This window comes from Pseudophryne corroboree, chromosome 5 (assembly GCF_028390025.1).
Source record: "Pseudophryne corroboree isolate aPseCor3 chromosome 5, aPseCor3.hap2, whole genome shotgun sequence".
Classification (NCBI taxonomy): Eukaryota; Metazoa; Chordata; class Amphibia; order Anura; family Myobatrachidae; genus Pseudophryne; species Pseudophryne corroboree.
In genome coordinates, this window is record NC_086448.1 from 75,979,397 (window position 1) to 76,002,755 (window position 23,359).

The 23,359-nt window shown below is 47.7% G+C and overlaps 1 protein-coding gene across 2 annotated transcripts in view; it reads left to right on the forward strand.

Annotated features, from left to right (window-relative positions):
* VPS50 (VPS50 subunit of EARP/GARPII complex) overlaps window positions 1-23,359 on the forward strand; it is a 548,228-nt gene that overhangs the window by 251,561 nt on the left and 273,308 nt on the right. For both annotated transcript variants that reach the window (XM_063921392.1, XM_063921391.1), the window contains exon 10: window positions 5,995-6,037. In XM_063921392.1, the coding sequence (XP_063777462.1) occupies window positions 5,995-6,037 (43 nt within the window). The remainder of the gene's footprint in view (window positions 1-5,994; window positions 6,038-23,359) is intronic.

A 23,359-nucleotide genomic window follows, 5' to 3' on the forward strand; every position in this document is an offset into this window, starting at 1 on the left:
CTTTATACCGTCGTCATACTAGTTGTTACGAGTATACTACTATCTCTTTATCAACCAGTGTACAGTGCGGTAGTTCACGGCTGTGGCTACCTCTGTGTCGGCACTCGGCAGGCAGTCCGTCCATCCATAATTGTATTATATACCACCTAACCGTGGCAGTCCGTCCATGTGCTGATTGGGGAGGGTTTTTTGGAAGGGACATCCTGCGTGACACTGCAGTGCCACTCCTAGATGTGCCCGGTGTTTGTGTCGGCCACTAGGGTCGCTAATCTTACTCACACAGCTACCTCATTGCGCCTCTTTTTTTCTTTGCGTCATGTGCTGTTTGGGGAGGGTTTTTTGGAAGGGACATCCTGCGTGACACTGCAGTGCCACTCCTAGATGTGCCCGGTGTTTGTGTCGGCCACTAGGGTCGCTAATCTTACTCACACAGCTACCTCATTGCGCCTCTTTTTTTCTTTGCGTCATGTGCTGTTTGGGGAGGGTTTTTTGGAAGGGACATCCTGCGTGACACTGCAGTGCCACTCCTAGATGTGCCCGGTGTTTGTGTCGGCCACTAGGGTCGCTAATCTTACTCACACAGTCAGCTACCTCATTGCGCCTCTTTTTTTCTTTGCGTCATGTGCTGTTTGGGGAGGGTTTTTTGGAAGGGCCATCCTGCGTGACACTGCAGTGCCACTCCTAGATGGGCCCGGTGTTTGTGTCGGCCACTAGGGTCGCTAATCTTACTCACACAGCTACCTCATTGCGCCTCTTTTTTTTTCTTTGCGTCATGTGCTGTTTGGGGAGGGTTTTTTGGAAGGGACATCCTGCGTGACACTGCAGTGCCACTCCTAGATGGGCCCGGTGTTTGTGTCGGCCACTAGGGTCGCTTATCTTACTCACACAGCGACCTCGGTGCAAATTTTAGGACTAAAAATAATATTGTGAGGTGTGAGGTATTCAGAATAGACTGAAAATGAGTGTAAATTATGGTTTTTGAGGTTAATAATACTTTGGGATCAAAATGACCCCCAAATTCTATGATTTAAGCTGTTTTTTAGTGTTTTTGGAAAAAAACACCCGAATCCAAAACACACCCGAATCCGACAAAAATAATTCGGTGAGGTTTTGCCAAAACGCGTTCGAACCCAAAACACGGCCGCGGAACCGAACCCAAAACCAAAACACAAAACCCGAAAAATTTCAGGCGCTCATCTCTAGTTAAAACCAGCTTTGGTATATTACAGCAGCCGCAAACCCAGAATCGCAGTAGCGTTTTCAACTGCGTCCACCTCTTAGGCTGGGTACACTCTACACTGATATTGGCATGTTATGTCATTTCTGGCCAAATCAAATCATATATAGTGCATATCAGTCAGTGGGCCTACTTCAGACCTGGTCGTAGATGTGCTAAATTTAGCACATGTACGATCAGTCACACTGACATGCGGGGGGACGCCCAGCACAGCGGCGATGCTTTTGTACTTGAAGAGTACATCCCTACCAGTGCAGCTCCTGCGCGCTGGCAGGGAGCTTCTCGTCGCTGTCCGGGTCGCAGCGGCTGCGTGTGACGCCACGCAGCCATTGCGGCCCGCCCCCTGCATGGTCCGAGCACACCTGCCTTGCCCGGACCGCGACCCTAAAATGGCGGCCAAGCGCCTGTCAATAAGGCAGAGGCGATCGCAGGGTTGAGACGGCCATCGGCTGTCTGGCATGCGCCGGCGCATGTGCAGTTCAGACCTGCTCGGCTGCTGTGCGAAAACGCACAGCAGCGATCAGATCTGAGTTAGGCCACGTGTGTATGCCCGATTACACACTCCTGCGAGAAGCATGTGCTATACTGGTCAGCTGCATGGCCAACCGGAAAATATTGTGTATGATGCCATGCCGCCGACTGCAGCATGGCATTGTACGTTGTGCATAGTGCAGGTGTGTATGCACGGCACGATGCAGGGTCCCGTCAGGTGTCGGATCGGCCAGGAACACATCGCTCTGATGTGCACCCGGGATTTATCAGGCCCTTGGTGAATAAATGTATCTTTGGTTACCTGTAGTCACCCCATTTGTCCTGTGGGGGGCGGTGTTCTACTGTCTGCTGCTGGATGTTATGTTGCTCTTTCTCCAGAAAATTAGCTGTGTAAATGGTTATATTTATGAGGATATTTCGATCTTATGATCTAAAAAGACTTTGATCACAATATTATGTGTAAGATATAAAATACCAACTACTAAACGAGTTAGTGAAACGGTCATGTAGTACTAAAAATGACACATAGCTAGATTGGCGGGAGGGGAAAGGTCACATATTGTATACAGTTCTAGATTTCATTAACTATAATTACCACCCCGATCACCCATTTTCCCCAGTGTCATGCCCCCTAATCACACAGACGTTTCACCGACTCCCGTCAATACACAGAAGGCGTGAAATGGGCAGTATACTCACCTAATCGCTTAGAGCCAGTGGAGAGCAATGTTCTTTACAATGTTAATTAAAGCTTCACTATCTTACATTAGCGTCAAAATATTCTGCAGAAATGTACACAGTAATTATTACACAAATAAGATACATATTGGCATACAAAAGAAGCTATTTTACAAATTTTGAAGATCTTGCATCTGAAAGCTCACACTTTAAAAGGAAGGTGGAAGTAAAAACATATGGGAGCTGTTGTCTTGGGCCGGTAATGGCCTCAGTATAAAGAGGTGTGGTTGCTAGACCTCTTTAATGTTGGAGACAGTATGGAAGTGGAGGTGGGGGGATGTTATATGCCATATAGTGTGAGACACAGTAAAACTCTTAACTTTTTTGAATCAAGGGCGCCCTGGAGTATCAGAATTTTCTTCACGGCTCACCTAGGCCTAAAGTTTCTTATTGAGAAATTTTAGAAAGAAATATAAAATTAAGTAATTTGTGTTTATATGTCCTCTTTAGCTTCAGTTGTGTGGTGAGGGACAAGATTTGCTTCTGTTTGTCCACATAGTTTGACTGACAGCCACCAGCACATTGACTATAAATAATTTTAAGTGGTCCTGGACCACCAACCCAGGGCACCTCTGCAAGTGTCCCGACGCACCCCAGGGTGCCACAGGACACAGTTTTGAGAACCACTGACTCAGGGTACTACAGACGCCGGGCTATGACTTTAACCGCACAGGAATGAGTTTTAAACGCATACAAAGGGGTAAATTTACTAAGATGGGAGTTCTATTTAAGATAGGATGTTGCTCATAGCAACCAATCAAATTACAGGTATTATCTTCTAGAAGGTGCTAGATAAATGAGAAGTAGAATCTGATTGGTTGCTATGGGCAACATCCCATTTTAAATTAAACTCCCACCTTAGTAAATTTACCCCAGAGTCGCAGATGAAGCACAGCGGAACTCATCATGAGAAAAAGCAGCATGCTCTGCATCACAGCACTTCTTACACAGATTCAGACTCGCACAGATGTACAAATGTTGCCCATCAGATTAGTCAGAGTAATCTAGTGAAGTAGTTTTGTCGCTCCTAGTGCGGATAAGATGCACATTTTGAGTGAGAAGGAGGCTCAAAGTGGCCAAGTTGCCAGGGACCTGGTGGCTGGGAGGGGCTATTTGCAACAACTTGAGCAATATTGTAAGAGGATACATCTGTATTAAATGGATGAGAAGCTTAATGTCATCATTGCTGGCAAATTGTCATATAGGGAAAATGTTCTTCATCTGCTAAAAGTGAAACTGGGAAATAAGAGAATGCAGAGCTGAAAATAACTAAGCGAATGAGTGCAGTATGCGTGGGGGAGACACACTGGGAGGGGTGTGGATTGACGGATAGATATTGTCTAGAGAGACGGTCAGTAGGTCGGCATGCAATACTGTAGGTAGACAATGACTAAGGTGGTCATTCCGAGTTGATCGCAGCCAGCAACTTTTTGCTGCTGCAATCAACTAGTCCACGCCTATGGGGGAGTGTATTTTAGCTTAGCAGGGCTGCGATTGCTCGTGCAGCCCTGCTAAGCTAAAAAAATTTCAAGCAGAAGTTGACCAGCCCTATACCTACTTACCCTGTGCGACGATCCCTGCAATGCTGAAGCCGCCTCTGACTTCAGACATCCACCCTCCGTTCTTCTGGACACGCCTGCGTTTTCCTTACCACTCCCTGAAAACGGCAGCCAACGGTCCGGATCCGCCCTGGAACGCCTTCTTCCTGTCAATCTTCTTTGCGGCCGGCTCTGCGACCGATTCCTTCGGTAGACGCGACGTATCCCGGCGACCCCTCTCGCAGCGCAGCGTCGCGCACTGCTGCCACCGCGCAGGCGCATTCCGTACCCGTTCGCACCGCAGAGATAAACCGCTCCGTGCGAACGGTTCGGAATGACCCCCCAAGGTCGACAGGGTTAAAAAGGCTGACACAGAAAGGTTGACACATGGTTTTTCAGGATTTTTTTTATTTTTTGGATAATCCCTTATCATGAAAAACCATATGTCGACCTTTAAACCCTGTTGCTCTAAGGCACTGTATACCAGATACCTGTTGAACTTTTGACCAGGCTTACCCATTGCATGTCAACCTTCTGGTTTCGATCTATTGGCCCTCATTCCGAGTTGTTCGCTCTGTAAAAATCTTCGCATCGCAGCAATTTTCCGCTTAATGCGCATGCGCAATGTCCGCACTGCGACTGTGCCAAGTAAATTTGCTATGTAGTTAGGATTTTTACTCACGGCTTTTTCATCGTTCTGGCGATCGTAATGTGATTGACAGGAAATGGGTGTTACTGGGCGGAAACAGGCCGTTTTATGGGCGTGTGGGAAAAAACGCTACCGTTTCCGGAAAAAACGCAGGAGTGGCCGGAGAAACGGGGGAGTGTCTGGGCGAACGCTGGGTGTGTTTGTGACGTCAAACCAGGAACGACAAGCACTGAACTGATCGCAGATGCCGAGTAAATCTGAAGCTACTCAGAAACTGCTACGAGGTGTGTAATCGCAATATTGCGAATACATCGTTCGCAATTTTAAGATGCTAAGATTCACTCCCAGTAGGCGGCGGCTTAGCATGAGCAAATCTGCTAAAATTCACTTGCGAGCGAACAACTCGGAATGAGGGCCATTGACGGACTATCTAGTCGCTGTCAATCTTCTGTCTGGATGCCCACTGGGAGACATTGCTGTAAACTTCCAAAGGTTACAATGTAGAAAAGATATTTGCTATAAAGGCCTATACACACTAGATGATTTATCATTCAGATCGTCTACTGTGTACACAGCGAATGATGAACGATGCGCGCAACCGCGCTCGTTTGAAGTGGGTCGTCGGTCGTCTATGCATGCAGCTCAGTTCCCTCATTCCCAGCAAAGCAGATCGTTGGACATTCAGATCAGGGAGTTCAAGGGAAATCTCTCATCTTCCAAATTGTTCCACTTTCCCATCGTTCAAGTCCTGTAGTGTGCATGGGCCTTACGTTTTTAATTTGTACAAGAAAACGCATACAGGGTCTGATTCAGAGCTGTGCGCAGTGGAGCGATGTTTTGCCTCTGCGCGCGCGTATGAGCCGCACTGCGCATGTGTCGCAGTGATTTTTGCGACGGTGGTCTCAGTGAGGATTTGTTCTCAAAGTGATTGACCCGCAAGGAACCGCTTGTGGGAGGTACTGGGTGAGTGGTGACTGTTTCAGCAGTGTGTGTGTGTGTGTGTGTACCTACATATCGCAGTCACCACCTGGCTGTATCCCCTGGTGCACTGGATGGCAGTTTCAGCAGTGTGTGTGTACCTACATATCGCAGTCACCACCTGGCTGTATCCCCTGGTGCACTGGATGACGGTTTCAGCAGAATTGCTGTTAGTTTTGCGTCTGCCCCCAGTGGGAAGTCTGGGTAGTACATTATCCCACCGATTATTGTCATATTTATATTAATAGAGAACTCTGTTCAAAATGAAGCAATCCATAAGTTCACTTTTATCTAACACTTAGGACTATTTACACATTCCAGTCCTCGCTGCTTTTATCCTAATGTCTACTTTTGTTTTGCAGTGAATTGAATTCAAAGCTGCAGGACACCCTAGAGCAAATTGAGGTAAGGAACCTATGTACCACTAATGAGGGTAAAAGTAATGTGTTTCTCCCCAAATACATCATTTGTCTATGAATTAGTTAGTGTTTTATATGTCCATGTTTCAAGGTCATTATATTTGCCTTCTAGAGTTTGGGTGTAAAGGCCAGTACACACGGGGAGAACACTGGGAGAAATGTGTGCTGAGCGAGGGGAGGGGGGGATGCTCTTATCACCCAGCGGTGAAATGAGCAATGCATGCAGGCCAATCTAGCACCGGCAATAGCGACGCCTATCGCTGTGTGTGGGTACACACTGAGTGATCTGTGCTTAACTTCTAAGCAATCTAGTCAGATTTAAGCACGGATCTCTCCATGTGTACCCCACATAAGAGACACAATCAGTACAAAAAGTCTACACAAAAGACTGTAATAACCATATAATCAACAGATCTGGGAAAGGACAGAATGTGGTCTCTATATCTATATTCCCTGCTGGTGGTGCAGTCATTGTGTGTATCTATCACTGTCGTTCTTGTAGTGTTTTTACGGCACCTCCGTTTGCTGTTGTTTTTTCATTCATATATAGTGAGCTAGACAAACCTCCATAGTTTCATACATTGAGGCTGATGTAGCGTTGGAACATGCGCCTGTTTGCAGAGTGAATCTGCTGTGTTCTTAAAGAGGTGGATCTAGTTAGTCTAGGGGCATCCTTACTTATTCCCCTTTCACACTGAAGCCCCGGCTCCGACCCATGTCCGACTCAGGATACTGACCACGAGTCTGAGCTGGGGCTTCAGATATACTTTCACGATGCCGGATGGTCCCGGTTCGTCGTTGTTCCCACTGAGCACTTGAAGATGACGTAATCTCCAAGCGCCCCTCAGCCAGCCAATTGGCAGCCTTTAAGGCATGACCTGGGTCTGCCTTTCACACTGCAGCCGTTCCGTGTCAAACCCGATAATAACCCAGGTCGCGACCCAGGTAGTGGACCTTGGATGGACCCAAGATGCATGACCCAGCTCAACCCTTTCACATGAGCCTGGATACGGGTCACGCAAACTTGTCCAGGAAGTAACCTAGGTTCTCTGCTCTGTATGAACGGGGTGTAACTGTTTACTTAGTTCATGTGGATGCAGCTGCGCGCTGCGCTGAACTGTATGTAGGCGAAGGTACGCCTGCCTCCTGGCGTACCTTTTGGACCTAGCAATAGGGTAAATGGAAGTGCACACTGATGGGACTGTAACTAGTAGCAAATCTGGCATAAAGACCAGGGCATTTGCGCCTTGCGATGTGTACAGTTATGCATATGAGCAAATATACGCTTTTCTCTGACGTCCTAAGTGGATGCTGGGGACTCCGTAAGGACCATGGGGAATAGCGGCTCCGCAGGAGACAGGGCACAAAAGTAAAAGCTTTAGGATCAGGTGGTGTGCACTGGCTCCTCCCCCTATGACCCTCCTCCAAGCCTCAGTTAGATTTTTGTGCCCGGCCGAGAAGGGTGCAATCTAGGTGGCTCTCCTAAACAGCTGCTTAGAGTAAAAGTTTTGTTAGGTTTTTTATTTTCAGTGAGTCCTGCTGGGAACAGGCTCACTGCAACGAGGGACTTAGGGGAGAGAAGTGAACTCACCTGCGTGCAGGATGGATTGGCTTCTTAGGCTACTGGACACTAGCTCCAGAGGGACGATCACAGGTACAGCCTGGATGGGTCACCGGAGCCGCGCCGCCGACCCCCTTGCAGATGCTGAAGAGAGAAGAGGTCCAGAAATCGGCGGCTGAAGACTTCCCAGTCTTCATAAGGTAGCGCACAGCACGGCAGCTGTGCGCCATTGCTCTCAGCACACTTCACACCAACGGTCACTGAGGGTGCAGGGCGCTGGGGGGGGGCGCCCTGGGCAGCAATGAAAGTACCTATGCTGGCTAAAAATACATCACATATAGCCTCTGGGGCTATATGGATGTATTTAACCCCTGCCAGGTTGTCAGAAAAACGGGAGAAGAAGCCCGCCGAAAAGGGGGCGGGGCCTATTCTCCTCAGCACACAGCGCCATTTTCCTACACAGCTCCGCTGCTAGGAAGGCTCCCAGGCTCTCCACTGCACTGCACTACAGAAACAGGGTTAAAACAGAGAGGGGGGGCATTTTGTGTGGCGATATTATAATATATTAAGATGCTATAAGGGAAAACACTTATATAAGGTTGTCCCTGTATAATTATAGCGTTTTGGTGTGTGCTGGCAAACTCTCCCTCTGTCTCCCCAAAGGGCTAGTGGGGTCCTGTCCTCTATCAGAGCAATCCCTGTGTGTGTGCTGTGTGTCGGTACGTGTGTGTCGACATGTATGAGGACGATGTTGGTGAGGAGGCGGAGCAATTGCCTGTAATGGTGATGTCACTCTCTAGGGAGTCGACACCGGAATGGATGGCTTATTTAGGGAATTACGTGATAATGTCAACACGCTGCAAGGTCGGTTGACGACATGAGACGGCCGGCAAACCAATTAGTACCTGTCCAGGCGTCTCAAACACCGTCAGGGGCTTTAAAACGCCCATTACCTCAGTCAGTCGACACAGACACGGACACTGACTCCAGTGTCGACGGTGAAGAAACAAACGTATTTTCCATTAGGGCCACACGTTACATGTTAAGGGCAATGAAGGAGGTGTTACATATTTCTGATACTACAAGTACCACAAAAAAGGGTATTATGTGGGGTGTGAAAAAACTACCTGTAGTTTTTCCTGAATCAGATAAATTAAATGAAGTGTGTGATGATGCGTGGGTTTCCCCCGATAGAAAATTATTGGCGTTATACCCTTTCCCGCCAGAAGTTAGGGCGCGTTGGGAAACACCCCCTAGGGTGGATAAGGCGCTCACACGCTTATCAAAACAAGTGGCGTTACCGTCTCCAGATACGGCCGCCTTCAAGGAGCCAGCTGATAGGAGGCTGGAAAATATTCTAAAAAGTATATACACACATACTGGTGTTATACTGCGACCAGCGATCGCCTCAGCCTGGATGTGCAGCGCTGGGGTGGCTTGGTCGGATTCCCTGACTGAAAATATTGATACCCTTGACAGGGACAGTTTTTTATTGACTATAGAGCATTTAAAAGATGCATTTCTATATATGCGAGATGCACAGAGGGATATTTGCACTCTGGCATCAAGAGTAAGTGCGATGTCCATGTCTGCCAGAAGATGTTTATGGACACGACAGTGGTCAGGTGATGCAAATTCCAAACGGCACATGGAAGTATTGCCGTATAAAGGGGAGGAGTTATTTGGGGTCGGTCCATCGGACCTGGTGGCCACGGCAACAGCTGGAAAATCCACCTTTTTTACCCCAAGTCACATCTCAGCAGAAAAAGACACCGTCTTTTCAGCCTCAGTCCTTTCGTCCCCATAAGGGCAAGCGGGCAAAAGGCCAGTCATATCTGCCCAGGGGTAGAGGAAAGGGAAGAAGACTGCAGCAGGCAGCTCCTTCCCAGGAACAGAAGCCCTCCACCGCTTCTGCCAAGTCCTCAGCATGACGCTGGGGCCGTACAAGCGGTCTCAGGTGCGGTGGGGGGTCGTCTCAAGAGTTTCAGCGCGCAGTGGGCTCACTCGCAAGTGGACCCCTGGATCCTACAAGTAGTATCCCAGGGGTACAGATTGGAAGTTCGAGACGTCTCCCCCTCGCAGGTTCCTGAAGTCTGCTTTACCAACGTCTCCCTCCGACAGGGAGGCAGTATTGGAAACAATTCACAAGCTGTATTCCCAGCAGGTGATAATCAAAGTACCCCTCCTACAACAAGGAAAGGGGTATTATTCCACACTATTTGTGGTACTGAAGCCAGACGGCTCGGTGAGACCTATTCTAAATCTGAAATCTTTGAACACTTACATACAAAGGTTCAAATCAAGATGGAGTCACTCAGAGCAGTGATAGCGAACCAGGAAGAAGGGGACTATATGGTGTCCCTGGACATCAAGGATGCTTACCTCCATGTCCCAATTTGCCCTTCTCACCAAGGGTACCTCAGGTTCGTGGTACAGAACTGTCACTATCAGTTTCAGACGCTGCCGTTTGGATTGTCCACGGCACCCCGGGTCTTTACCAAGGTAATGGCCGAAATGATGATTCTTCTTCAAAGAAAAGGCGTCTTAATTATCCCTTACTTGGACGATCTCCTGATAAGGGCAAGGTCCAGAGAACAGTTGGAGGTCGGAGTAGCACTATCTCAAGTAGTTCTACGACAGCACGGGTGGATTCTAAATATTCCAAAATCGCAGCTGATTCCGACGACACGTCTGCTGTTCCTAGGGATGATTCTGGACACAGTCCAGAAAAAGGTGTTTCTCCCGGAGGAGAAAGCCAGGGAGTTATCCGAGCTAGTTAGGGACCTCCTAGAACCAGGCCAAGTGTCAGTGCATCAATGCACAAGAGTCCTGGGAAAAATGGTGGCTTCTTACGAAGCGATTCCATTCGGCAGATTTCACGCAAGAATTTTTCAGTGGGATCTGCTGGACGAATGGTCCGGATCGCATCTTCAGATGCATCAGCGGATAATCCTGTCTCCAAGGACAAGGGTGTCTCTTCTGTGGTGGCTGCAGAGTGCTCATCTACTAGAGGGCAGCAGATTCGGCATTCAGGACTGGGTCCTGGTGACCACGGATGCCAGCCTGAGAGGCTGGGGAGCAGTCACACAGGGAAGAAATTTCCAAGGAATGTGGTCAAGTCTGGAGACTTCTCTCCACATAAATATACTGGAGCTAAGGGCAATTTACAATGCTCTGAGCCTAGGAAGACCTCTGCTTCAAAGTCAACCGGTGCTGACCCAGTCGGACAACATCACGGCAGTCGCCCACGTAAACAGACAGGGCGGCACAAGAAGCAGGAGGGCAATGGCAGCAAGGATTCTTCGCTGGGCGAAAAATCATGTGATAACACTGTCACGACCTCCACCCGGGAGAGTGGGGACTTCATCTGGAAGTCTTCCACATGATTGTGAACCGTTGGGAAAGACCAAAGGTGGACATGATGGCGTCCCGTCTGAACAAAAAACTGGACAGGTATTGCGCCAGGTCAAGAGACCCTCAGGCAATAGCAGGGACGCTCTGGTAACACCGTGGGTGTACCAGTCGGTGTATGTGTTCCCTCCTCTGCCTCTCATACCCAAGGTACTGAGAATTATAAGACGGAGAGGAGTAAGAACTATACTCGTGGCTCCGGATTGGCCAAGAAGGACTTGGTACCCGGAACTTCAAGAGATACTAAGAAGGGACTTGCTTCAGCAAGGATCATGTCTGTTCCAAGTCTTACCGCGGCTGCGTTTGATGGCATGGCGGTTGAACGCCGGATCCTAAGGGAAAAAGGCATTCCGGAAGAGGTCATCCCTACCCTGGTCAGAGCCAGGAAGGAGGTGACCGCACAACATTATCACCACATTTGGCTAAAATATGTTGCATGGTGTGAGGCCAGGAAGGCCCCACGGAGGAATTTCAACTTGGTCGATTCCTGCATTTCCTGCAAACAGGAGTGTCTATGGGCCTCAAATTGGGGTCCATTAAGGTTCAAATTTCGGCCCTGTCGATTTTCTTCCAGAAAGAATTGGCTTCAGTTCCTGAAGTCCAGAAGTTTGTCAGGGGAGTACTGCATATACAACCCCCTTTTGTGCCTCCAGTGGCACTGTGGGATCTCAACGTAGTTCTGGGATTCCTCAAATCACATTGGTTTAAACCGCTCAAATCTGTGGATTTGAAATATCTCACATGGAAAGTGACCATGCTGTTGGCCCTGGCCTCGGCCAGGCGAGTGTCAGAATTGGCGGCTTTGTCTCACAAAAGCCCATATCTGATTGTCCATTCGGACAGGGCAGAGCTGCGGACTCGTCCCCAGTTTCTCCCTAAGGTGGTGTCAGCGTTTCACCTGAACCAGCTTATTGTGGTACCTGCGGCTACTAGGGACTTGGAGGACTCCAAGTTGCTAGATGTTGTCAGGGCCCTGAAAATATAGGTTTCCAGGACGGCTGGAGTCAGGAAAACTGACTTGCTGTTATCCTGTATGCACCCAACAAACTGGGTGCTCTTGCTTCTAAGCAGACGATTGTTAGTTGGATGTGTAGTACAATTCAGCTTGCACATTCTGTGGCAGGCCTGCCACAGCCAAAATATGTAAATGCCCATTCCACAAGGAAGGGGGGCTCATCTTGGGCGGCTGCCCGAGGGGTCTCGGCTTTACAACTTTGCCGAGCTGCTACTTGGTCAGGGGCAAACACGTTTGCAAAATTCTACAAATTTGATACCCTGGCTGAGGAGCACCTGGAGTTCTCTCATTCGGTGCTGCAGAGTCATCCGCACTCTCCCGCCCGTTTGGGAGCTTTGGTATAATCCCCATGGTCCTTACGGAGTCCCCAGCATCCACTTAGGACGTTAGAGAAAATAAGAATTTACTTACCGATAATTCTATTTCTCATAGTCCGTAGTGGATGCTGGGCGCCCATCCCAAGTGCGGATTGTCTGCAATACTTGTACATAGTTATTGTTACAAAAATCGGGTTATTTTTGTTGTGAGCCATCTTTTCAGAGGCTCCGCTGTTATCATGCTGTTAACTGGGTTCAGATCACAGGTTATACGGTGTGATTGGTGTGGCTGGTATGAGTCTTACCCGGGATTCAAAATCCTTCCTTATTATGTACGCTCGTCCGGGCACAGTATCCTAACTGAGGCTTGGAGGAGGGTCATAGGGGGAGGAGCCAGTGCACACCACCTGATCCTAAAGCTTTTACTTTTGTGCCCTGTCTCCTGCGGAGCCGCTATTCCCCATGGTCCTTACGGAGTCCCCAGCATCCACTACGGACTACGAGAAATAGAATTATCGGTAAGTAAATTCTTATTTTTTCCCCCAACGTACTACCAGCTGTGCACCACACCCGTTTCCTGCCAGTAGCAGAAGCCGTGCACAGCTACATAGTCCTCAGTGCAGGTCACCCGTGTGTCTCCATGCTGCACACCTAGGAAGGGGCCATGACCTAAAGCTGCTGTTGCCTTTATCTGATTATAGAGAACAGACACGCAGTCACAGTCATGATTTCCCAGGGGCTCATACCCTTCAAGGCGTTGGCTTATTGTAGAGATGAATTATTTATTGAAGCATCTCAGCGCATTTACAGTGTGTTCCTGTAATATCCTTCACTGATCCAGTATTAACTGAAGTGGTAAGAACTGCAGCAGTCCTGTAATCGTTTGCATATAAAATGATCCCTATTGATTTTGCTTTCTGTAAGCTTCTGATTTATTTTCGTGTATTCTGTAATCCACACAGTTCCTGTCACATCCGTGACTCGTTCATCACCTGATGCATTTTAATGGTTTTCGTATCACAGGAGTCATTTCCCCAGTTACCCTAAGGACGTACCATTTTGGTGCGAAGTGAGGACAGTAATGACATTCCTGTCTGCTGGTTTCATTTGGCCTCTTTCTATGTGTTGTAAAGGTGGCGTGTACCTGCAGTAGTACCCCTGTGCCCCGCACAGCCGTCATGTGTCTCCTTTGCTGGAATCCCACTGATACATAGTGGGGGTAACAAGACATGTCCAATGGGAATTAAAAGATGTGTTCTGTCCTGTGGGAAGTCTATTGCAGGGCAGATGTCTTTGCCTCTGTTGTTTGATTACATCGGATGTCCTGAGTGAAGGTGTGTACACATCTACACAGTCCTTGGCCTGTTCTCCCAATATTGTATATGTGTGTACGCTGTACCGATGCAGGAGTGTTAGCCAATAAACTGCTTGTAACGCTCCTGCAGCTGACGGAAAGCCGCTTCTAATGTGCTGTACATGAGACCTCCTGATCTCCATAGACGATGCACTGCCCCCCCACTGCTGCCCCTTCCTCACAGGAGGTCACATGGGGTCAAGGCTCGTTATGCACACTGCCCGGTTGATCAAGAGCCTTAACCCAATCAGCTGAGGATTTTATAGACATGTACCCACCTTAACCTGATGGTTACACAGATTGCCAATGGTGTAGCAGAGTGATCTGGTGCTGCATCCCCACATGAGAGAAGGCGTCAGGAGGCGTCTATTTATACAAGATACTTCCTGCAACATTAGCATACTTTTGCACAGCAGCTGCTCGTGCAACGGATTAACCCACTAAGTATAGCTGTAAGTAGTTTTCAATTGATGGCAAGTATGGAGCTTATATAATAAAATATTGTACATATCTACACCCCCACCCCTTTTTTTAAAATCCATACTTCTGCGTTGTGCTGCTTTCAGCCTTACCATGTTCCCAGCACTGTACAAACCTGCTTCCGAAAGCGTGCTAAGGACTACTTGCATATTACACAATGGCTCGTTAATGAGAGCTAGGGGGGGCAGCAGGAGGGAACGATGCCCATACTGTTAATATAATGACTGTTAACAAGGACCTCACTCGTCTGCACATATTCAGACGAGGGAGGGGATCATTAACGATCCACGGGAGCGAGCATAGTTAACGACATTGGAGATAATTCAGACCTGATCACAGCAGCAAATTTGTTAGATAATAAGCAAAACCATGTGCACTGCTGGTGGGGCAGATATGACATGTGCAGAGAGAGTTAGATTTGGGTGGGTTATATTGTTTCTGTGCAGGGTAAATACTGGCTGCTTTCATTTTACACTGCAATTTAGATTTCAGTTTGAACACACCCCACCCAAATCTCACTCTCTCTGCACATGTTACATCTGCCCCACCTGCAGTGCACATGGTTTTGCCCAACTGCTAACAAATTTTCTGCTGCGATCAACTCTGAATTACTGTAGGCCCAATGTACTTTGTACTGTTCTATTCCATGTAGGATTTGCAGCTGTCACACAGGGGAGCTGCTCTCACTACCTGTGAATGTAAGGTTATTACATTAGTGCTTTACAATTGTTTTCTGTTTGAAAAATAATCTTATGTTGCTTGCAACAAATAAAGTTTCTTTAATTATTTGTATTGTGAGTTGACTTACAAAAAAAAAAATCAAAAACAAACGTTTACATTTTCCACATTGTTAAAAACACCAAAAATGATCTTATCCTGTGTGTAAAGTTATCACAGTATACCTAGGAATCTGCTAAAATCTGGACTACTGTGCTGGCATTTGTCAGTGAGCCTCTCTTCTTCCCCCCCAAAAAATAACATGCACAGTACACAAAATTTTTTTATCTTGTTATACTTATATGAGGGGAGGGTGGCTGTACTGTACACCCTAATTTTCTATGTCGTCCTAGAGGATGTTGGGCCGCTCAAAGAACCATGGGGTATAGACGGGATCCGTAGGAGACATGGGCACTTTAAGACTTTCAAAAGGGGCGTGACCTGGCTCCTCCCTCTATATCCCCCACCAGACTCAGTTTTAGAAATGTGCCTGGACGAGACACAGGGCACTAGGAGGAGCTCCTAGAGTTTCTCTGAAAGACTTAATGTTAAGTTTTTTATTTTGGGGAGATCTGCTGGCTACAGACTCCCTGCTTCGTGGGCAAGAGGGGAGAGCAGTCTAGACCCACTTCTGATGAGTACCAGGGCTATGCTGCTGCTGACAGGATGCCTTAAGCTCCTGAGGGGAGACGAACGCCGGGCTCTCCTGGATGCTCCCTCCCACAGCTTGCCGTCCCCCTTCTTCAAGCCAGAAGTCAGAAGACAGGTGAGTATAAGAAGAAAGAAGACTTTTCTTCATCTTTCAAGACGGCATTGTAGAGGAACCGCACAGCGGCTATGCACAGTACGAGCCATGCTCCCGCTGAGTACACACGGGAGCGGGGGGGGGGGGGGGGGGCGGCGGGGGGGGCGCCGCCGCCACGCCCTGGGGAGCATATATTACCTCATATATAAGGCTGGCATAATCCTACAGTGCCCTGGCACTGCCCGCTAACCCCCGCCGGCATATAATTAAATAATAAAAGCGGGAAGAAGCGCGCCATGTTGGGGGCGGAGCTTCTTCCTTACTGCTCACTGGCGCCATTTCCTCCTCCACAAACTGAAGTCGCTGGTCCTTCCTCTCCGCAGCAAGTACCAGTGGGCTAAAAAGACATAGAGGGGGCATATTTATTTATGTAAAGCAAGCGCAGACAGCTCTGGGACATCTTTGGTGTTCACAGACCTGCTTATTTGGCGCTGGGGTGTGAGCTGGCTATTTCCCTTTGTGTTCCCTCACTGCTTGGTGTGTGTGCTGTTTCTCAGGTGTCGACATGTCGCAGGCTGATTACTCCTCTCCGGAGGACGATTTGTTGGGGACACCAAATGTTTTGGGAGTGGCCATGCCGGCACCTCCGACTGCAGATTGGTTAAATACTTTGAATGCTTTGCATGCTAGTGTCACATCATTAAATCAAAAGTTTGATGAGTCTGCGTCTCAATCCCAGGTGTGGAAGAGAACAGTAGAGGACGCTTTATTACAGTTGCAAGACCCTGCAGGGTCACACAAACGTAGTTTTGACCAATTAGTTGACACAGGTACCGACACGGACTCTGATGCCGATGTCGATTATGCTGATTCCAGATTAGATCCAAGATTGGCTAAGAGTATTCAGTATATGATTGTAGCTGTTAAAGATATCTTGAATATTAATGAGGACCCTATTACACCTGAAACCAGGGTCCTGATTTACAAGGAGAAAAAGCGCTCGGTTACTTTTCCTCCTTGTTTTGAACTGAACGCTCTCTTTGATAGCATTAGAAATAACCCTGATAAAAGGTTTCAGATTCCTAAAAGAATCAACGTGGCATACCCTTTTCCCGAGTCGGATAGGGACCCGTGGGAGAATCCCCCCCACTGTAGACAAAGCCCTGGCACGTTTGTCAAAACAGGTAGCCCTCCCTGCAGCTCAGTCGACTACTCTTAAGGAGCCGGCGGACCGTAAGCAGGAGGCTACCCTGAAGGCTATTTTCACTACTACAGGGACGTTGCTCAGGCCTCTTATTGCGTCCGCGTTGGTCAGTAGTGCTATTGAAAAGTGGGCAGACACTTTATCTTCTGATTGGGAGAATCTAGATAGAGATTCCATCCAGATGACGCTGGGTTATATGAGAGATGCAGCTGCATACTTGAAAGAGGCTGTACGTGACGCTGGCCTCCTTAGTGCTAAGGCGAATGCTATGTCCATTGCGGCTAGATGTGGGCTTTGGACTCATTAGTGGAATGCTGATGCTGATTCCAAAAGGAATATGGAATCCCTTCAAAGGGGGAGAACTTTTCGGTGAAGGGCTTGCTGATTTAGTATCAGCAGCTACCGCGGGTAAATCTACCTTCTTACCCTCGGTTCCTACGCAGCAAAAGAAACAGCCAAATTATTAAATGCATTCCTTTCGGCCCAACAAGTATAGAAGGGGCCGAGGCAACTTCTTTCTGGCTGGTAGAGGTAGAGGAAAAAGGGCACCCGCCTCCTCGGGTGTCCAGGAGCAGAGGTCCTCCCCGGCTCCTCCTAAACCCACCGCATGACGCCTGGTCCCCATTACAGGGACCCGCTCAGGTGGGGGCACGTCTCAGGTTTTTCAGTTAGGTCTGGGTTCGCTCGGGTCTAGACCCTTGGGTGTTGAAGATTGTATCCCAGGGGTACACACTGGAGTTTCAAGACGTGCCCCCTCGCCGGTTTTTCAAATCAGCCTTGCCAGCTTCGCTGCAGGAAAGGGAACTAGTCTGCGGTGCAGTACAAAAATTGTGTCTAAATCAGGTTGTGGGCCCGGTACCCCTAGATCAGCAGGGGCAGGGCTTTTATTCAAGCCTGTTCGTGGTGCCGAAGCCGGACGGCTCGGTAAGACCTATTCTCAACCTGAAATCTCTCAACTTATTCCTAGAGAAATTCAAATTCAAGATGGAGTCTCTCAGAGCGGTGATCTCCAGTCTGGAGGAAGGAGAGTTCATGGTCTCCTTGGACATAAAGGACGCTTACCTTCATGTCCCCATTTATCCTCCTCACCAAAGATTCCTGAGGTTTGCTATCCAGGATACGCACTACCAGTTTCAGACGTTGCCGTTTGGTCTGTCCACGGCTCCGAGGATTTTTACCAAAGTAATGGTAGAAATGATGGTTCTCCTGCGCAGGCAAGGAGTTACAATTATCCCGTACTTGGACGATCTCCTGATAAAGGCGAAGTCCAAAGACAAGTTGTTACAGGACATTGCACTGTCCATGTCAGTTCTGCAACAGCACGGCTGGCTCCTGAACTTACAAAAGTCACAGTTGATCCCGACAACCCGTTTGGCGTTTTTGGGCATGATTCTGGACACAGTCCAGCTGAAGGTTTTTCTCCCTGTGGAGAAAGCTCTGGAAATTCAGAGTTTGGTAAAACTCTTATTGAAACCGAAAACGGTTTCCATTCATCAATGCATTCAATTGCTGGGAAAGATGGTGGCGGCATACGAGGCCCTCCAATTCGGGAGGTTCCATGCCAGAGTGTTTCAGGGGGGATCTGTTGGACAAGTGGTCCGGATACCACCTGCATATGCACCGGAAGATAATTCTATCTCCCAACACCAGGGTCTCCCTCCTGTGGTGGCTCAACAGCTCTCACCTCCTTGCAGGACGTCGGTTCAGGATCCAGGACTGGATCTTAGTGACCACGGATGCAAGTCTCCGAGGTTGGGAGGCAGTCACTCTGGGGGTGACCTTCCAGGGAAGATGGTCAAGTCCAGAAACTCATCTTCACATCAATGTTCTGGAACTGAGGGCCATTTACAACGGCCTTCTACAAGCAGAACATCTTCTTCGAGACCTGCCGGTTCTGATTCAATCGGACAATGTCACGGCAGTAGCTTACATAAACCGCCAAGGCGGCACAAGAAGCAGGGCGGCAATGGCAGAAGCCACAAAGATTCTTTGCTGGGCGGAGAGGCATACAAGTGCTCTGTCGGCAATATTCATTCCGGGAGTGGACAACTGGGAAGCGGACTTCCTCAGCAGACACGACCTAAATCCAGGAGAGTGGAGCCTCCATCCGGAGGTCTTCACGCTGCTGACAAAGCGATGGGGGGTTCCCCATATAGACATGTTGGCGTCTCGCCTCAACAAGAAACTTCCAAGGTATTGCTCTTGGTCCAGGTACCCTCAGGCGGACGCGGTGGATGCACTGACAACACCCTGGGTGTTCCCCTCAGTGTATGTGTTCCCTCCGGTTCCTCTCATCCCAAAGGTGGTGAGGCTTCTATAAAGGACAAGCATTCCGGCGATCCTTGTGGTCCCGGACTGGCCAAGGAGAACTTGGTACCCGGATCTTCTGCCGTTACTGGTCGACGATCCCTGGCCTCTTCCTCTGCGCGAGGACCTGCTGCGGCAGGGGCCGTTCATTTATCAAGACTTACAGCGGCTACGTTTGACGGCATGGCGGTTGAACGCCAGATTTTTGCCCAAAAGGGTATTCCCAGTGAAGTCATACCTACTCTTATCCTGGCCAGGAAGGGTGTGACGTCGAAGCACTATCGCCGTATTTGGAGGAAATATATTTCCTTCTCTACATGAGTCCAAGAAAGCTCATGTGGAGAAATTTGACCTTGGCCGTTTTCTCCATTTTCTACAAAATGGTGTGGATGAGGGCCTTAAATTGGGCTCCATTAAAGTACAGATTTCTGCTTTGTCCATTTTCTTTCAGAAACAAATGGCCTCACTTCCTGAGGTGCAGACCTTTGTGAAAGGGGTGTTGCATATCCAACCTCCTTTTGTGCCCCCTGTGGCACCTTGGGACCTTAACGTGGTGTTATCATTCCTTCAGTCACATTTGTTTGAACCTTTACGTAAAGTGGAGTTGAAATTCCTCACTTGGAAGGTTGTCATTTTATTGGCATTGGCATCCGCTAGGCGGGTGTCAGAGTTGGCGGCCTTGTCTCACAAGAGCCCTTATTTGATCTTCCATGAAGATCGTGCTGAGTTAAGAACTCGGCAACAATTTCTGCCAAAGGTGGTTTCCTCTTTTCATATTAACCAACCTATTGTGGTGCCAGTGGCTACTGGCGCTTTGGCTGCGGATAAGTCTCTGGATGTGGTCAGAGCCTTGAAAATCTATGTAGCCAGAACGGCTCCATTGCAGAAAACAGAGTCTCTGTTTATTTTATACGCTCCCAATAAGATTGGATGTCCTGCTTCCAAGCAGACCATTGCACGCTGGATTTGTCAAACAATTCAGCAGGCTCATTCCGCGGCAGGCTTGCCGTTACCGAAATCGGTGTATGCCCATTCCACTAGGAAGGTGGGCTCCTCCTGGGCGGCTGCCCGGGGTGTCTCGGCATTGCAACTTTGCCGAGCTGCTACTTGGTCGGGGTCAAACACATTTGCTAAGTTTTACAAGTTTGATACCTTGGCCGATGAAGACCTTAGTTTTGGTCTATCGGTGCTGCAGAGTCATCCGCACTCTCCCGCCCGTTTTTAGAGCTTTGGTATTATCCCCATGGTTCTTTGAGCGGCCCAACATCCTCTAGGACGAAATAGAAAATAGGATTTTGAATACCTACTTGTAAATCCTTTTCTATGAGTCCGTAGAGGATGTTGGGCGCCCGTCCCAGTGCGTACTGTATCTGCAGTGTAGTTCTGGTTAAACACAGTTGGTGTTATGGTTTTTTCAGCTTCTTGCTGAATCTTGTTCATGTCCGTTGACATGTGTTCAGTTATCTGCCATGTTGTACGGCATGCTTATTGCATGAGCTGGTGTTGTGCTTACCTTTGTTGTTAAATCCTTTCCTCGAAATGTCCGTCTCGCCGGGCACAGTTCCAAACTGAGTCTGGTGGGCGATATAGAGGGAGGAGCCAGGTCACGCCCCTTTTGAAAGTCTTAAAGTGCCCATGTCTCCTGCGGATCCCGTCTATACCCCATGGTTCTTTGAGCGGCCCAACATCCTCTACGGACTCATAGAAGAGGATTTAACGGTAGGTATTCAAAGTCCTATTTTAAAGATGCTACGATGCTGAGACTTGTGGTGCCACACAGAAAATAGACAATATCAAAGTGTACACTCTAAGCACTAATAACGCTGCCACTTCTTACTAATGTGGGTTGTGCTACCCCGGGCGGGTACAGATGTGTCCTCTTACATCTTTGCTTTGTGCGATACAAGTCGCTTTACACAACGCATGAGTGACGTGTGATTTGGTAGCGCCAAGAGTCTTTTCTTGTGTTTTTTCCCCCCGCGAAAATGCGTCTTAGATGGAAAGTAATATAATAGGACGAACAAGCAGCTTCTGCTAATTAAAGTGATATGCGGCATGCCTATATTCTGTGTGTGACTGCGACTGTATTTGCATACAAAATGCTTTGCTACAGTGTTTCATGGAAAACACTATCATTTTTTTCCGGTTGCAGATAGAACCGCAATTACACACAGAATATAGGCATGCCACATATCATTTTAATCAGCAGAAGCTGCTTGTGCATCCTGTTGCAATACTTTGCGTCTAAAGGTGCATACACACGGAGAGATTTTGACTGAGCGATTTCCCTTGAACTGGCAGTAGGAGATTTTGACTAACTTTTCCAGCGATTTTGACTAACTTTACCAGCGATTTTGACTAACTTTACCAGCGATTTTGGCTATGGGCGATTTTGGCTAACTCATTCAAGCAAAGGGATGCTTTTTCTTTCCCAGCGACATAGCCAAAATTGACTTGCCTGCACAGTCTATTTTTAGCAGCGATAGCGATTTGGCGGGGACGCGCATCGCTATCGCTGGTTGTGTACACATGGAGAGATATGCACTAACTTTCTCAGCGATTTTGACTATATAGTCAAAATCGCTCAGTTATATCGCTCCGTGTGTATGCATAAGACTCATTTTCGTGGAAAACTAATTAAAAAAAAGACCCTCAACGTAACAGAATCCTGGCATGGCATGACTTCAAGGGCTGTTTATCGTGACTGCAGCAAGGATGTTAGAGGACACATCTGTAAGTTTTTGAAAAGTCACTGCATTGACCTAGACCAGTGGTTCTCAAACTCGGTCCTCAGGACCCCACACAGTGCATGTTTTGCAGGTCACCCAGCAGGTGCACAGGTGTATTAATTACTCACTGACACATTTTAAAAGGTCTCCAGGTGGAGTTAATTATTTCACTTGTGATTCTGTGAGGAGACCTACAAAACATGCACTGTGTGGGGTCCTGAGGACCGAGTTTGAGAACCTGTGACCTAGACTGATTGAGTATAAATATAAAAGTCTCTATAAAGAACTGATGCAGATAGAAACATTCTGTAGATCATTGCACAAGCAGCATGCAGCCTTCATTTTTAAGAAAAGTGATGAGGACTGAAGAATGGGGAACCCTAACCCTTAAACCGATAGGTGTCGTATCTGATACCAAACTTGCGTGTTTGTGCTGATGCTCTATCACTGACCAGCTCCCTGCAGCCTTTGGATAATATTTTTAATTAATATAAATGAGCACTAATGATGTTAATAGTCAGGTCGAAACTAAAAGAAACCCAACAAGCTACAAATTAGATGATTTTACTGGTTTTTAATAATAGTAATAATAATTAAAAAAAAAAAAAAGTACCAAAACGCACAAGGAATTTTGGCCAAAGCCTAACCATTAAAATAGTTTCAATGACAAAACCGAAACGCGTGGGTCCACACATCTCAAGTAAGCAATAAATATTTTGGGATTTGTTTTACAAAAGAGACGTAATTTGGTAGTATTTGGGATTAAATCGCTTTTCTATTTTGTGGACTAAAAAGAAAAAAAAGTAAAATCACAGAAAAACAAAATACTTTTTCATGAATTGTTCCCAGAGTGAGCTTCCGGCTACTGGCAGAACACCAGATCATTACCTCGCAGTACCTCATTTAAATAATCCCTTGAGCATTTTAGCAAAACGACAGATTGGGAGAGGCACATCTGCTAGAAAGCAATCATTCTTACTACACGTGTTGAGGGACAAAGCTGTTCCACAGGTAACTCTGAGAATAACGGTCTTGTAGCTACATGCAATCTTACCTTTACTTGTGGAACAGGTTTCATTGGGTTCTCCCCCCAGATCTCCAGGATTGATGTTTTTGACGATCTCTAGACACCTGTCACAGTCACACCTGGCCCATTCCTTAGCTATGGGATATCAAATGCAAAATCTTTACTTTTTAAATTGTTTTACTTAGTGGGCACATTCTAGAAGTAGCACATGAGAAACTCCGTATTCCAAGCAGTGTCATCGCCCCATGCGTCATTTTATACACCAAGGGGATGAAATCCCGGCTGTCAAAGTACCGACAACCATTGACAGACTGTCCAAATACCGACATTTAAAATACCGACAAGGTCAAAATCGACATGACATGAGTTTTTCATGATTTTTTTCATTGACACCGACTTGTTCATACTTTACTATCCCAGTGGACCCGGAGGGGGAATATA